Source organism: Pezoporus occidentalis, unplaced genomic scaffold (genome assembly GCF_034315485.1).
Source record: "Pezoporus occidentalis ecotype Australia unplaced genomic scaffold, CSIRO_AGI_Poc_V1 ctg101, whole genome shotgun sequence".
Classification (NCBI taxonomy): domain Eukaryota; kingdom Metazoa; phylum Chordata; class Aves; order Psittaciformes; family Psittacidae; genus Pezoporus; species Pezoporus occidentalis.
This window is the reverse complement of record NW_026912791.1, coordinates 201896-218837: the sequence shown is the minus strand read 5'-3', so window position 1 is coordinate 218837 and position 16942 is coordinate 201896. Positions and strand designations below refer to the sequence as shown.

The window sequence follows — 16942 nt, the reverse complement described above, 5'->3', positions numbered from 1 at the left end:
GCAATGTGATCAGTAGATTTTACTTGGTGTGTTGTTATATTTAAAAGATCTGAACAAGACTGTGCTGATAAATGAAAAGCAGAATGAAATACAGAACTCTTCAGTGATTAAATGTTGCTTCTTTCCACATAATCAGTCCATGTTCTGCTACCTTGGAAAAACAGAAATCAAAATTCATTCAACAGAATACAGTTTAAAAGTATTTTGAGAAATAATCATTGTTGCTCTTTTTCATTTTTTTTTTTTAACCTATCCTTTTTTTTACAACAAAAACATATTAAAAATGAATTTTACACTGAGATATCTTTATGTTGTGTTCATTGGCATTATCATTTGTTTCAAAGAATAATTAAAATACTCCAAGTAACTTTCTGGCTTCCACCGATTTTTGGGGCTATCAGTACATGAAAGCTGTGCAGAAGCAGCACAACTTTGACCAAAAGATTGCTTTAAAGTAAATAAAAAGGAACTTTCCCCATGCCTCACAGTTGGATGACATATTCCAAAATCCTATGCTTTCTCTACCAGTTTAATCATGCATGTGTGAGGGCTTTATATGCAAGTGGCTCAGTTTAGTTGCTACTTATAGTAGTGATTGAGAAATATATCCTTAAAATTTGTACATAGCCATGTCTTCAACCCATAATCTTGAAACTATTCTTTTTTGCTGTAAAACTCTTGCATTGTCTTAAGATGTGTAACTGTAAGGAATCCAGTTCCTGTCAAATAAAGAAATCAAAGAATGTGCAGCAAAGCTGTAGTCCACTAGCTGAGAGTATGATAAAGGAGAGTAATTTTTGCAGGAGCTCAGGTTGCCCAATGGCTTTACATTGAAAACACAGACAATCCCCCCAAAAGAAATGGTAGTCAATAGAGAAGCCCCATAAACTCAAAAGATGTTGGATAAAGGCTAGAAGTCCCTTCAGGAGTGGTGGATTTGCAAGCTTCCAGATTCATAAATAAAGGAGTGCTGCATTAATCACGTTCAGTGTATTCAGAGCTAGCTTGTTCAAGATTGGCCTATTCATTTAAATAGTGTTTCTCTAGTGCAAAATTTGCTCTTAGATTAGATGTCATTAACTCTATGGTTATTTATATGAATGTCCAAATATCTGTAAATCCAAAATGTTGATTATTAGAAAGTCTGTAAAGCAAAGCTTCCTTATATGACTGTTTCAGTTTCCTCAGATGATTAATTCCCAGCAGTTCATCACTAACACCATTTCACTTAAAATCTGTCAGTGCCTCAAACCAATTCTTTATTTCTCTCCCTGTTCCTTATTCTTCAATAGAAAGACATGCCTGTTCTCTTTTGTATCGTTGCCCATAAAACATCTTTTTGTAAAATAGATGAGTCAAATTAAAACAAATTAGCAGAATGCCATTTATTTTAGAAAAGTTTTAGTTACACCTGACAGTGTGTTTTATTTATTCTCTTGCATGAATTTAGCTGCAAACTTCAGTGAAAAATTTTTATATTTGTGTATCCTTGAGTACCTTCACAAACAAGAACTCTTGCTTCTTGTGGTTGGTATGGTTTTCTGTTACAGTAATTACATACTTTTTAATTGAGAGTTTCTATTTCTGCATTATCAATCTTTCTTAAACAAACAAACAAACAAACAAAAAAAAAAGCAACCCAAAAAAGCTCCCCCACAAAAAAAAAAATAAAACAAGCAATAAACAGACAAACAAACAAAAAGCAAAAAAAAAAGATCAGTGTGCTGAGCACTGTTGGTTAATGGACAACCTTTGGTAATTTTGCAAGAGTTAGAGCAGCTAAACTGGTAGTCTCAATAAATTTATATTTAATTAAATAGGTGGCCATTCCAAACACTGGAATCCAAAGAACCAAAGGAAGAAGCTAAGCAATGCAAAAACAGAGGCAGTGAGAAGACTTGCAAAGTCATGTGGGTGTGTTAGACGGTTATTAGAGTATATGAAAAATTATTAATTATATTTTAAATGAACCCATAGGGCGAAGAAAAGTTTTTACATATTAAAAGACCGTACTCTGCCAAGGACCTCTTTGTTTCCTAATTTGAAATTAAATTAATTTTATTCAGTGTTTTTTGTTCCTGTGTTTTATGAAATAGAATCAATTGTGTGGTGTTCAGTTGAAAATTTCTCTCCTTCACTGTTTTCTAATATTTTTCAACAAAACCGCAGAGGCTTGGGCAGAGCTCACAGTAAGGGATTTTGCACAGATGTTGGAAAGAGCTTAAAGAGGAGGAAAATGTTTGTGACTAATCCTTCATCTATATTTAGATTCTGGCAGAAACCCAGGGAGTATTTCATAGAGGAGAGCTAAGGTAAAATGTTTAATAAGTCTGCAAAAATAAAACGTACCAAACAAGTCATGTAAGAGTTGTTCTTAAGTGCTGTCATTTGACTATATAGAGCAATATATGGAGACCAACTGGCCCATTTTTGTATCAGGAGCCTGTTCTAAGTTCAGGTTAAGGATGATATTTAGCTTTCCATAACAAGAGTTTTGCATCAGCATGATTTCTATGATTTTGTGTAACCTAGAAACCAATTGGTTAGGGTCCCATTCTATGACTGAATGTTATCATCAGCAGAATATGAACCCTAAATCAACCATACATAACGAAAGACGGGAATGGGGAATATGTGTTAATGTAGGTCAGCACTAAGTAATTGCAGAATGCTGGTACGTTATCTTGTTTTTGAGTACAGCATTAAATACAGTATCCATCGTCTTACCCAATTGTATTTCTTCCCTCGTAGCCATAGATGCCGTCTTGACTAACTGTAGCTCTTAAAAATATTTCAGTGGAGCTGGTTCATGTCTCAATTTTGTTTAAAAAATAATGCATTTGTATCGTGCTCGTATTAGTTAGAAATATTAATTCTACTTCAAAACTACTATTGCTAAGACTGATAGTGAATTTTTCCTGATATTTATGCCTTCAGGATGTATTGCTTTAGGAATAATAGTGATTTTTCTGAGCCATTATTCATTCTCAGAAATGTTTTAAAAAACATAAGACAGCTATTTCCAATACAGTTCCACGAATGGATAAGATTATTTGGAGATAGCAATACATGGACTTGAGTTCCTTGTATAGATACTCAATATCCTTCTTAGGTTTTTGAATCATAAAGAATTTTGTAATTAAAAAGGGAGCAGGCTTTACTTATATTTCTTACACGGGTTTTTAAGAATGGCATTTTCCTGCTGAACTGAGTGAGATCCTTGCTTCAAAATCACTTCTGGCTACAATAGGGAACATACTACTCAGTGGGGCTGAAAAGAGTTTGTTGTGCTTGACTGTTAAGTTTCAATCTTTTGGTTGTTTATTTTTTTTTTTGTTGGTTGTGGTTTGGTGGGATTTTCTGTTTGTTTATTTTTGTGGGTTTGTTTGGTTTGGTTTGGGTTTTTTTTTGCCACAAAGTGATCAATTGGAGTTATGCAAGTAGAATAATATGAAAATTATTTGGGAGTTTACACATGGACTGTAAAATACCTAAGTTTTTTAATTTGTGAATCCATGATGACAATTGAAGCATCATGACATTTACAGATTGGCTGCAGTAGTTCATAATTTGTTTACTATAACTGTAGGAAAATAGTCTTTCCCTGTGGTCATGTATATAAGTGTTAACATGTGGTGAGTATGCAACAAAAAACATTCTCTTGTTAACTTTTAGAGCCTTCACAGGCCTGGAGTCAAAAGCATAATGAATATATAAGAACAACATGAAAAATTAAATATATATTTTTTTAAATCAGTCAATTGTTTATATAAATGCAGTGTTCAGCAGCTAATGCTAATTGGTATTGCTCAGATTAATTTATTGGCCCTGCATAGATGTATTCCAGGGTACCAGAATATTTACATGCAAATAAATCTGAGGTGTGTAGCAATGAAAAATGGTAAGCTGAGTGTTTTGAAAGGCAGCTAATTTTCTTTTGTGAAAAAGTGTTATTTGTTTCTATTTGTTTGGTTATGAGTACAGCTGTAGCTAGCGTTTCTCAAATGCATGGGAATTTTTCTTTCAAGCTATCTAAATTATGCAAACGTGACTTTACAAAGGCAAAAAAATAGCTATTTTGCATAGACTTTTAATTAAGTTTTTTAGGGGCCTGCTTCTCTTCAGAAATCATCATCAGACACTTTCATTCTAAAGTATGCAGTTGTATACAAGTACATCTTGAAAAATGTGTGATAAATTCCAGTCTAAGTTCCCATTTGTTGTTGGGTTTTGTTTATTTTCAGTAATTCCATCAAGCTAGTGAATCTGTGCTCTATATTTATCAGCACGTGGCTGACAGCAGCTGGGTTCATACATTTGGTAAGTATATTTGAAAATACTTGTTTGACTTTTTCTCATGGATCTTCTGCTCTCTGAGCTACCTTATTACCTGAAATTGCCTTACTCTGAGTGATCCCTTAATGCATCTTATAGCATAAGATAAACAGAGGCATCAAAGTTTCCCAGTTGTAGGCTTCTACTCAAAACTAATTCTGAACAGTAAGTAACACATCATTAGCCTCAGAAATATGAGACTTGGACTGCAGCAACTTCTTGAATGATTACAATTTACCAGTAGGTGGCAGCGTTTCCTAAAGAACTACCCAGGTGCTTCCTGGAAGGGGTTGGCAGAACTACAATGATACTGAGGTCCTGGGAAATCAATGGTTGTGCCAGGGGAAAACAATTCTGTATTTCCACGGGAAGTAGTGGGATTGCTAACATTCCAAATGGCTTTTTATTTTTTATTTCAATTTTTTTTGGTGTAAATTTCAGTTACTGATAATAGAGTTTTGTAATAGATTTATTTTTTTTTAATTCTGCATTTAATGATACCTGAAAAATTAAAGATAGATAGTACAGAGGTACATATGAGTTCATAAATGTTAATATGCATATATAGGATAGGTATATGTCAGTTGTGTCTTTTAAACATTTTAAAGTAATAGCTTTTACTGATTTGTTTCGTAAACATAATTAGATATGGTTAAGTGTTCTTTAAGTGCGTTTTGATTTTCTTTAGAACCATGAGTATTTCAAGGTGCTAGAAATAATAAGTTAGTCAGGAATTGTTTTGGACTAATACTAAAATTTCTTAATATCAGTGTTAGTCCAGAGCAATTTAATTGACTTCACTTGAACTACCTTGAGCTGCATCCAACTATATAAGATTAAATTCAGAATGTTCAGCTTCTTGGTTTACCAAATAGTAATTTAATTTTCACTCTTATGAAGATGCACCAGAATTTTTAATGTTTTAGTTTATGATATACTTCTTAATCGCTTATGACCATATTTTTACACTACTCTTAGCAAACATAGCATTTTTTTAGAAACATTAGCTTTTTATATTTCTGAAGAAAAACAGAAAAAGACATTTTAAAATTACAGTGGCAGAAACGGATGCTGTTTTATAGGACCTGGATTTTGTTTTGGGATTTATTTTGCTGTTCAGTTTAAGTTCCGCTATTGTAGGAATTCTCAGTGGTCAAACTCTATGGTGGAATGAACTTTAGAGGGCACACTCCTTTCCAGATGATAAATTTATAACTTTGTGAGATACAGGAGCTGGCTTCTTGGAATAGCAATAGTGTGTCACTAAACATGTCACTAATGCCTTTAATAGAGGTTAGTCCTAGATCTTAAGGTCCTTTTCAACCCTAACCATTCTATGATTCTACAATAATGCTTTAAAACAAAAAACACTCAGAAGTATAATTACATTACATGTAAGATTTGCTCTGAAAATGTTCTAACAAATTGCTATAAAATGAACTTACCTAACTGCATTAATATTATTTAGTGCTGAACAAAAAAATGCTTTCCATAAATAGTATGAGTGGCAAGGCTATGTGTATTGGCAAAAGAACTGTAATGCTATAACTGGGACAAGTTAGGTTTTATATTTGTTCAAAATAAATCACAGGAATGGATCCAGAATTTATACTATATGCCAAATTACATTATATATATAAGCGTATGCACACACATATATCAGTAGAGTTAATTTGTGGTATAACTCTATTAATTCATTGCATGTTTTCTTGTACATTTTAGGTGGAGAACTCAGGGGATCCATGGGAAAATTTCCAAAATAATCAGCCGCTAACATATTGGGAATGTGTTTACTTACTGATGGTTACAATGTCCACTGTTGGCTATGGAGATGTTTATGCAAAAACAACTCTTGGTCGCCTTTTCATGGTCTTCTTCATCCTTGGGGGATTGGTAAAAACTCTTTTTTATAATTATTATTATTCCAGTTACCTTAATACTCAATCCTGTGTATCTCAATGTTGTAATTAATGAAATAATATCTGAATTAGTGACTTTAATTAGAAAACATTTAAATATGTTTAAAATACCCCTTCCCGCCCCCTTTTTTTTTTTCTATAGATAAATATTTTGGAAAAGCATGTCAAATTAATCCAGTTCAGTAGACTCAGAATTTCTGCAGTCTATCTGAATGAGTAATACATGTGAATACATGAAGTGCCTTAATATTTAAACTTATAATGTTATTTGTAGTCCTTTACTTTTTAGTGATTGACCAGTGAATTTTTTTGAGGCTGCTATTAATAATAGTTAAAGGCATTTTGCGGTTTCAGAAGTCCTACCCATCCACCCTTCTGTGTTCCTTCCCAGAATTCCAACAAACACTGTGGCTTTGGACTGCCTTAGAGAGCAGCTTGCCTGATCCAGATGATGGCAAACCACATTCTCTTTAATTTCAAACATCCTTTCATGTCATGTAGCACAATTTTAACTTGCAATTTATCACATAGCCATAAACATTATCCTTTTCAGCAAGTTCTCGTGTTCTTTGTCCTGCATGTACATAGCACCAAAGTTACTAATTGTCTGATGTCAACTTTTCTATTTAACAGTCTCAGTAATATAGGACTATTGCAATGTTATTTTCTAAACCAGCAAAGTTTATTTTCATATTTACACTGTGTAAGGTAAGTGCATTATGGATATTTTAAAATATATATTGTGCACATACATGCATATGTATATTGTTACCTTACTCTCATATATTGATTTCACATATACATACATCTTAGAGGTGATATGTATATATCTAATGTTATGAATGCCATATATGAGAGACACAAAGATACATATATATGGGCATAAATATATGCATTCCCATCTATGTTTATTGCCATGTGAAGACAAAGACCATGTCAACTGGCAGTAGCTCTTCGAAGTATCCAGCCACAAGGAAGATGTTTGTTGGACTAAACATGGCAGAATAATTTTTATTTTCTCCTCAAAACCTTTTTTTCTCTCACGTTATTCCAAACCTTTTAAAAACATGAACTTTTGGAAAAGTTGTTTTTTTTTTCAGGCGGGGGTTGACTTTTTTTTTTCTTAACAAGGGGAATAACCCCTGATTTAATTTTGTTTTCTTCTCTTGAATCCCAATAATGGGGGAAATAAGCCTGTCTTTAAAATAGAAATGTAATGGTAATGATAATATCTGGTTTTGTTTTTCTGCAGTAGAGCTTGGATAGTTTTTTCCCTTCCCCTCTTCAGGAAGACTTCGGTATAACTGGTTTTTATGATTAGATACCATTTTGGATTATTTTTGTTCTTGTTTTGTTTTGTGTACCTATTTTTTGTCTTTTGACCATTTTCTTAATTTATAAGGTGTGCACCTTCTCCAAGACAAACTTTTACATTGAGTCCTCTTGTTTTGCTTGATAAGAACTTTTACGTTTTTTAAATTTTCTTTTTAAACAACTGCATAGATCTAATTCTTTTGCATTTTCAGATCTTAATATATATCTTCTGAAAATATTCATCATCCCCCTTTCTTTGGCCTCTCTTTTTAGTCTTTTCTTCTGTCTCCTATCTTCTTCTTAGGCCATGTTTGCCAGCTACGTCCCTGAAATCATAGAGTTAATAGGAAACCGCAAGAAATATGGTGGTTCCTATAGTGCGGTTAGTGGAAGAAAGTAAGTATCCCAAGAGGCTCTGCTGCCTCTGCTGCAGTAGAACACTCTCTGCATGCCATTTTCTTTTTTTTTTTTTTTTTGTTTTTGTTTCATGCATGTAGGCAATGTTTGCTCGCTACGTGCCAGAAATTGCTGCTCTCATCCTTAATCGGAAGAAATACGGCGGGACTTTTAACTCAACCCGAGGCAGAAAGTAAGTCAAAAAAGACCAGGTGTGGTTGTGTGACTTTAGAGCCCCTGAAGGTGGTAATAGCTGACTTACAGCTTATAAGGCTGTACTCCTTGACTTCAGGTGTTACCACTGGAGAGTTGTCACACTATAATTAGAGATCTGGGCTATGCTATGGTGCAAGTCACAAGGTTTTGTCCCTACTTCAAGAGAACCTGGATACCACTAAGGCTACACTTACGTGTCTTGTGAAAAATGCTGCTATTGCATACGCACGTAGCTTCTGGAAAAAGGTTGACTTGTCACTTCACACTTTGGGGATCAGATTATCATATCTCATTAATTTTAATCTCTTAACTAAGTGACAGTGATAATTCACGATTTTCAAACAGCATAGTTCTCTAGAAAACTGGGTTTTACTGGGGTGCAAAATCTGAGATTTATGTTGATTGAGTTATTCCATTAGACTGACTATGTCAGAAAACTGATAGTGCTGTTTCTTGTTCAAACAGCAGATTAGTTCTCATGCAGCTCTTTTTGGCTTTTAATATTGCAAACAATTGTGATTTTAGGATCTATGACCAGGATTTTTAATGTGATTCTCTTCCACACTTCATATAAAACCTATCCTAAGAAGAGCAATAATAGCTTAGTATCAATATAGTTTGGAAAAGAAACCAAACCCACAAAAAAATACTATTTTTACCTGGTAGCAAAAGTTAAATTTTATTGGACCACATTAGCTCATTACATTTTTATTGAAACCCTCCTTGTTTCCTTGACCAAGTTAAAACCAGCTCTTTCTGGCATTTCCAGCACCTAGACATGCCAGGATAAAGCCGTTAAGAGACTCAGTATGCTTGGCAATGTAGTAGTTTCTCTTCTATGTCACCTTTACTGTTGCCATCTTTTGTTTAATTGCATATTATTGTGACTTTCACTGGTAAAGATATATTTGCCCTCAAAGACTAGTTGTATACAATCCTTTAAAAATAGCTTAAAGAGGGGACTACAAGGAGCACATGTAGTTGATTGTTCTTCTCCTTATTTAAAGATATATTTTTCACTTTATTCTTTTCAGATTACCCATGCATAATTTTATGAATGTGGATTACGGTTTTATCAAGTTGTTTCTCCTCTCTGTGGAGCACAAAGAGTATAAATGTCCCACAGAACTAATTCTAGAGTACTACTTTACGTCACTGGCTAGATACATCAAAGTTTTTTTCATTAGTTATATCTTATACTATTGCGTGTCCAATAATACTCAAGCAATTAGATGATACAATTGCAAATATTTTGGTACTTATATTTTTTTTGAGATATCCTCAAATGTCTAAAGCTTTTTCACTGTAAACACTGATGTTGGAAACTTTTATCATAATTGACTTATGCAAATTAACAAAATGTCATAATTTATTTCTGAGACAGGGTACTTATCTTTAATTTCCAAAAATGTTTATTTGTGACAGAGGCCTACTCAGTTTCATATTTGTATTCATACCTGGTTTCTTGAAGAGTGAAGTTTTTCAAACACAGAACTTCCTGTGTCTGACAACTTTAAACTTCTGTTTCTGAGGCTCCAGAGGAGTTATAGCAGAGAAGAATGTGCTTAAAAACTATTTTACATAGAGTTTTAGTCTCTCCCCTTCTACATTGTCACTAGTACCCAGCATTGCTCAGATGTCTCAAAATTTGGACGTGATCTTCAGTCAGAACCCCACATCCTGAAAAGCTCAACTCCAGATTACAGGCTTCTGCTAGCTTTGGGGCGTGCTTCATTTTGTTTTGTCACCTTTTATTTTTGTCTTTATTTATATGCACTATCTGTTTTTAGCTCACTCTGTTGTCAGTGCTTTCTCTGCTGATCTTTACTGCCCATTAACTTTTTTGAAACTCAGCTCTGTCATCAGAATGCAAACTGTTCAATTTACTTTATGCATTGTTTTCTGGTTCAGTTATTAATTATGAAGTACTTTAAAGATGTCCTTTGCTCACATGGGTCTTTCATCAGAGAATCTAAGCTTGGGAACTGCACAGAAAAAAGCCATTATCACCCCTTGTTTGATGTTGCTGTAGCAGTCAGTAGAACAAGATTGATGAAATGTTATGTTTGGCCAAAATTTAAGTTTTCATTTGGAATTCAGTGTTGAAAGAATGGATTGTCAGAACCAATAAGTTTTCCTTTGCTTGGGATATGTGCATGTGGTAGTAATTAGCAATATAAGGTCTTTAGTTGAGCAACCAAGCATAGATTCTGGCAGCAAATATAATGAGAAACTACAGTTGTTCTATTCCTAACATCAGAAAGTTTCCAGATAAAATTAAATACATGTACAAAATGAAAGCAGCTAATGTTTTTGTGTTGTTTTTTTTTAAGATGTAGTTTCAGCTCTTAAAATAGCAAATGTATGTACTCTTTATCTTTCTCCAAAATAGATAAATACATGCTTTGTAGCATTTATATATATGTTTATACATGTTGCCCCATGAACCATGTGGAATAATGTGCTTCTATATGATTATTAAACATTTAGGTGGCAAGTTAAAATTAATATATGATTATGTGTGTTTTGAAGATTACACTGCATTGCTTTAGTAATAAAGAGAGCCTTGCTGTGGAACTGTAGCTGTCAAGGCAGCTGGAATGTATGCATAAAAATTATTTCTACTAATTCCACTTACTAAAGAAGAGAAACAACCAACATGCCAGCAAGTTTGATCTCACATTTTATTTTGATTTTCAGCCAATCCTCAAAGGACTCACACTATGTAAGAATCATTTTTGCACAATAAAATAGCTGACTTCTGTCTTAGTTGGGACACACACACACAAGAGTTTGGAAGTGAAGTAGTTTGTAGGCAACGTGCAATTATCTCTAATTACCTTCACTAGATACTAGCTACTTACAAAAGTCCAAATTATAAATTAAATTTATAATCTCCCCTTGGTAATATATTCCTGAAATGAGACTTCTAAAGTCTCATAGAACATAAAGCAGGAATTTTATTATAGTCTGTGATTGAAGTTTCCTCTGTTAAATAAACAACAGTACTCACTGTTGCTTATACACCAAAATGCATATGAATATATCTATAAAATGTGACCTAGTCAAAATTTGCACATCTAATGACAACTAGGTTAATGAGTTTGGCACAATTACAACCTAGTGCAAAAAAAAATCAAGGTTTTACTAAAAACAATCCTTGCCTTGAATTTCAGATTCGTAAACAATAAGATCTCTATAAGTAGAGAGATTACTGCTAAACAGCTGTTTTTGCTGCTGTTTACAGATCAGCTCATCAGAAGACTCTCTAATGTTTTTGCTATGTGTCCTGACAGACCAGAATCAGGTGGTCAGTAGACGAAATAAAACCTTGGCTGCCTTTTCTAGTTATTCTCAGAACAAAGTAACAATTGCTTTTACCTATAGTCATCACTAAATACAAATGATACATAGAAAACCAGATGAGTTACAAACAGGAGTTTATAGTAAATATATAACTATGTTGTAGCTGTAAAATAAAATTCATGTGTGAGAAGCAACTAGAACTGTAAAAAATATTCTTTTTCTAATATGCTGAGAGGTCTCTAAACAGTGATGTGGCTTCCAGTATTTTTCACATTGAGTCCTATGTGTTTTTTCTGTTCTTTCACATGAGCAATTCAGTCACTACTGTTTGTCCTTCCTGTGCATTTCCCTGAATGAATTCTATAGTACATGATTTTATGTTTTGGGAAATACTTTTCGCAAAGCAGTTATTGCACATCATATTTTTACATACTAGACAATGTTCTGATGATTTCTGTACAATTAAGTAACAATGTAATTTACTTTTTCTGTAGAATATTTGGCATATTCTCATTATTAATAGACTAGTAACTACCTTATGGAGTTTTTGTGAGATTTAATGAAGTCAAGGTTATGCTTTCTGAAGATGAGAAATATTTATGAAATGCAAAGTAAACATTTATAATGAAGGTTAACTCTTATTAGCTGCTTCATCACCAAGCACTGTGTCATCACACTGAAAAGCATCTGCAGTATTATATCTTTAGTAAGATATCTTACATATCTTACTAAAACATTGTGAAGCTTACTAGATCACTATGAAATAACCAATGAAAGCATATACTTAAAAGAAGTTATATTCAGGTAATTTCATAAAGTAACGATAAGCAAGTACCATTATGAACAGATAAATACTGGATACAAATACTGGAGATAAAAGCTAGATGTAGCATAGTTGGGTGAAGGGAAAAATCTGAATTTTTATTACATTATTATAAAAAGTCTATAGTCTTTAGAAAAGAATGTAGAATTTTATATATATACGGCAGGAAAAGTGCTACGCTTTTTTGCTTGACATTTTTTCATCAGTTACAAAATAAAATGGTATATAGCTGAGCGTTACATAATTATTTCCTCTTATCCATTCTAATTTTTCTTAATAATTTTGAGACAAGCAGCTGGTTTTGTACACCCTATCTACATTTAACTCTTTTCTTCTTAAAGCTTTTAATTTAACTTAATCTGATTAGGCTCTTTCCGTGACTTATCTGTAGAACCTATGAGTTAGTATTCTAGAGGTCTTTTTAGAGTGATATTTTTAAAGTATCTGCCACTGTATCACCATATCTGATAGACTATAATTTTTAGAATGTAGCAGTTAGTCTACAGGTTATTTCATGCATCCATAACTCTGGAAGGTTTGAAGATTCAGTGACTAATTTAGCTTTGGAAGATTTTATGAAGTGTTCCCACTAACCTCCTAACTATAAAGTTAATGCTTTAAATCTTAGGGGGGTTCTTCAAGAAATTCTTGGGTTTGGATAAGTCGAATTCTGCTGTTGCAGTCTTTTTGTGATATTTGGAGTTTACACATTCAGTCCTAGCCAAATCAGGACTTAGAAGATCATCTGTGTTATTCCTTTTAAGAAAAAAAAAAAAATAATCAAGGTTCATTACTTATAACATTCGTATTACTCAGGTCTGGTTTGAGATTTGGTTAAAGGTACAGATTTATTTTACTTCTACTAATTTATAATTAGCTTTTTATTCTGCATTTACTAATTTACTTGAGAATCAAGATTATTCTTATTCAATTATTTCATTTCTATGTTCATGTATTAATATGGTCAAACTGGGTTTTAATTCTATGAAATATTTTCCACTTGAAGACATTAGCTTATTGTAAATCATCCTGCACAAAGCTCTAGAAGGCATATGGAAAGAACATTTGTAAACTGATGAATTGAAAGAGAGATTGGATAACTTAACTCAATGTTAGGGTTTTTTCAGACTTTACATTGAATTATTGACTTAATTCCACAGACTAAATTCTTTTTCCCTTTTTTTTTTTTTTTTCATAAGAAACTGCTGTCACATCCAATGCAAGCTCTTTATGAGAGCAGCTAGCAGAACACAGCTTCACATGAATAGATAGTGGTAGAGAGAGGGATGATTATTATGTTATATACATCTATGTCTGCATATAAACTGCTTACCTGTTCCCAATAGTAAATAGTTATGATAAAATTTGTTAGATTTTCAAAAGTTAAAAAAAAAAAGAAAAAAGGTCCACAGGCATTACTTAATATGTTAAGATCAAAAATTGTCTTTTAATGAAATAACAGTTCTTTACTGTATAAGCTATTAAACTTTCTTGTTTCTCATGTCTCGTGATCTGCTCTGCTTCACAGAGATTTCTTCAGATTTCTTAAATTTAGAAGCCATAAATTAGCAAATCATCAACATATCAACAGGAATAATCATCTGCTAGAGATTCCTTCCAGAAGGAAACATGGGATTCAGTAACTAAACTTCACAGAGAAAAATAAAAACTGTAGACAGATAGATATGGTAAACAGAAAGACAAACAGATAATTTAAGTTGACAGGCCATCTTGGACTCATTAGACATTTGAATTTGATAAAAAAATTAGAAAAAGAAAATTTAAGGCTTATCCAGATACTTTGGCAAAGGTCCATTTGCTGCAGTAATGAGAGGCATAGCTCCAAAGAAAGTGACATTAGATTATTATATTAAATAATTTGATGCAATATGTAAGATATTATTTTCCAGTGGGATGAGAATGTAATAAGAGAATGTGACATGGATTGCATTATGATCCCCAGGGGTGTCTCTGTTTCCCATCTGCTAGCCATTCTTCTAATCCCACTGTTTCAAATGAAGTCTCACTTAGTAATAAAGAAAATCTGATGAGTGTTAAATAGACTGACAGAACTAAAAGGACAAAACTTTTTTTTTTTTTCAATATTGCATGCCTATTAAACTATATCCATTCTTATGAAAGCAAGAAAGGAAATGTGGGAAGTAATAACTAACAAGATTATGACTTAAAAATATAAATAAATAATTGTATTCCAGGTCTCAAATCATATTCCTACAATAACAGCACTAATTTTATATTTCTAGTTAAAATTGCAAAATTTTCAACTTTTCCTTATCTCTGGCTAAACTTTAAACAAGCTTTTGGGTTTGGCATTGAAATAGCAATTGTTGCTTTCCATTTTTTTACCCAAGAAAGTCTAAATCTAGTTTATAAATATGCAAAATGCACAGGCCATGACTTTATGTATAGACAATCCAGGAAGTGCAATGTGAGTTGGCAGAAGGGGTGAATTGATCAGCAAGTTTTAGTGAATTAAGACTTTTAGTTTATACTCAGGTTCTGTTGCAGAAAATTAGTCATGACATTTTAGAGTGATTTCTATGGAAAGAAATGCCCTGGCTCAGGTCATGAATAAAATGCTCAAAAATCTTAAAGCCTTTGCTAAATCCTGCATTGCTGAATTATTTTTTTTTTTTTTGACTCATTGAGCATTTAAAAAATGCATAAGACAATTTGAAAATGAGTAATAGTGGGAATATAGAGAGCAATTTATTTAAGGAAAAATATTTTCAATTTATTTCTAAAGTAATAACAGAATGTCTTGTGTGTGGTATCTGCTGCACAAAATATTACAGGAAGGAAGCCCAGGGTTTGGAGGGGTCAGAACAGTAGATTAAGGTCTGTTTGCAAGTGAGATCCTAATGCTGGAGCTGTGGTTTACTGCTGCATTTTACTGTAAGCTTTCTAGTATGGAATGCATGTGCATGTCATAGCATTTAATAGGTTTTACTCTTTACTTACACTAAATGATTCACTTATTTCAAATGGTGATATAGCTGTGTTATGTGTAAATGTTCTGGTATTTTTGTGAAAGTAGAACTACTCTAGATAGTATCACTGAATTCAAGGCTGAATGAAAGAATGAATAGTAATCCTTTAAGCTATGGTAGAAGCCTCTTAAATAATACAGACCCTGGTAGAAACAAATCACTGTGCTTTCTTGTTATTATTGCAGTTTCAGAGGTATGCATTAAGCAAAGAATGCTTTTATTTCTTAACTTGCTTCATAGACAAGTATTGCACAATTCCATAGATTATAAAAATTTAAGATAAAATCATTCAGCTGTAAATGAGCAAGGAAGTTGAAATAAACAGAACAGCTCACAGTGAATCACTTATAGCATGCTATTGCAAACAGATGAAAGCTTTAATATGCAGTTGAAACAAAGGAGTGTGCTATTTATTCAGAATTCAAGTATGTGAAATGCACTCTGTCAGCTTGTTCTGTAGTAGAAACCTCCCACAGATGGGCATAAACTGTTTGAGGACCTGTGCAGGTGAGTTCCTCTGTACTGCTTCTATTCACTTCAGAAACAATTTCTAACATTTAAAGGTTGCCAGTGACATGCCACCAGTATTCACCGAGAAAGACTAAAACCTGGATTTATATAGGTGCACTTGATAGTTTCATAGCTGCAATTATTCACTAATTAGGGTCTTGTATGTGACTGTATGTTTTTTATATGTCAATTTAATGTTTAAGAGAATTTTAAATGATTCCTCCTTTATTCTTTTTTTACATAATTCTGTTGGCCACAAATTAATATCTGCATTGAGATGACTTTAAAATGCCTAGTATTAATGATTTCCCATTTACTGAATCATAGAATCAACTAGGTTGGAAAAGACCTTTAAGATCATCAGGTCCAACTATTCCCCCAGGACTGCCAAGTCCACCACTAAGCCATGTCACTAAGGGCCTCATCTACCTGGATTTTGTAGCTCTTTTGAGTGTTTTCTGGTGTTAACTAATTCCTTTTCTTTACTCAAAATATAAGAGAGATTCTGAAGAGTGTGGAAACTTAGAAAGAACAGATAGTGTGGTCAGGTCCAATTTACAGAAATTAAAAGTACCTCAGACATGTTATCATATACTGCAATCACATCTCCAGTCGCAGTGTAGTCATATTCTTTTATATGTTTAATATTAATACATATTTAAAAGTCAGCGCTTTTGACTTCTCCATAACTTCAAAACTTGAAATCCTTAATCGTTCAGGAGTAAAGTGAATAATGAAAAAACTCAAAGAGAAAAATGTTAAAATAAAATTACTGGGACATTACACACTTGACAGACAATTTACAATTCGCTTGAATTTATTTGACTTGTCTCCTTTAAGTTATCTTTCTAGAGCCTGATTTGAAAATCAGAGGGAGAAAATAGCTTACAGTTGATTTCTTAAAAAATATCGTGCCTTGATTTAGATTATTTTATGCTCTGTCTTCACAGATATGAATGACTAATGCAAAAAGGTAACTTTGGGAGTAATACTTTTTAATTTAATACTTTCTAGAGTTATTTCTTGAAAACCAACTGGGTGTGTCTTTTTTTTTTGTCCAGAAGTGACCATTCTAGATGAGATGTTCTTGGTCTTTGATTTTGTTGTATATG

General features: G+C 32.9%; 1 protein-coding gene across 37 annotated transcripts in view; it reads left to right on the top strand.

Moving 5' to 3' along the window:
• KCNMA1 (potassium calcium-activated channel subfamily M alpha 1) overlaps positions 1 to 16942 on the top strand; it is a 485636-nt gene that overhangs the window by 312879 nt on the left and 155815 nt on the right. For all 37 annotated transcript variants that reach the window (XM_062613051.1, XM_062613059.1, XM_062613013.1 and 34 more), the window contains 3 exons: positions 4245 to 4320; positions 6058 to 6228; positions 7873 to 7964. In XM_062613051.1, coding sequence (XP_062469035.1) covers positions 4245 to 4320; positions 6058 to 6228; positions 7873 to 7964 — 339 coding nt within the window. The remainder of the gene's footprint in view (positions 1 to 4244; positions 4321 to 6057; positions 6229 to 7872; positions 7965 to 16942) is intronic.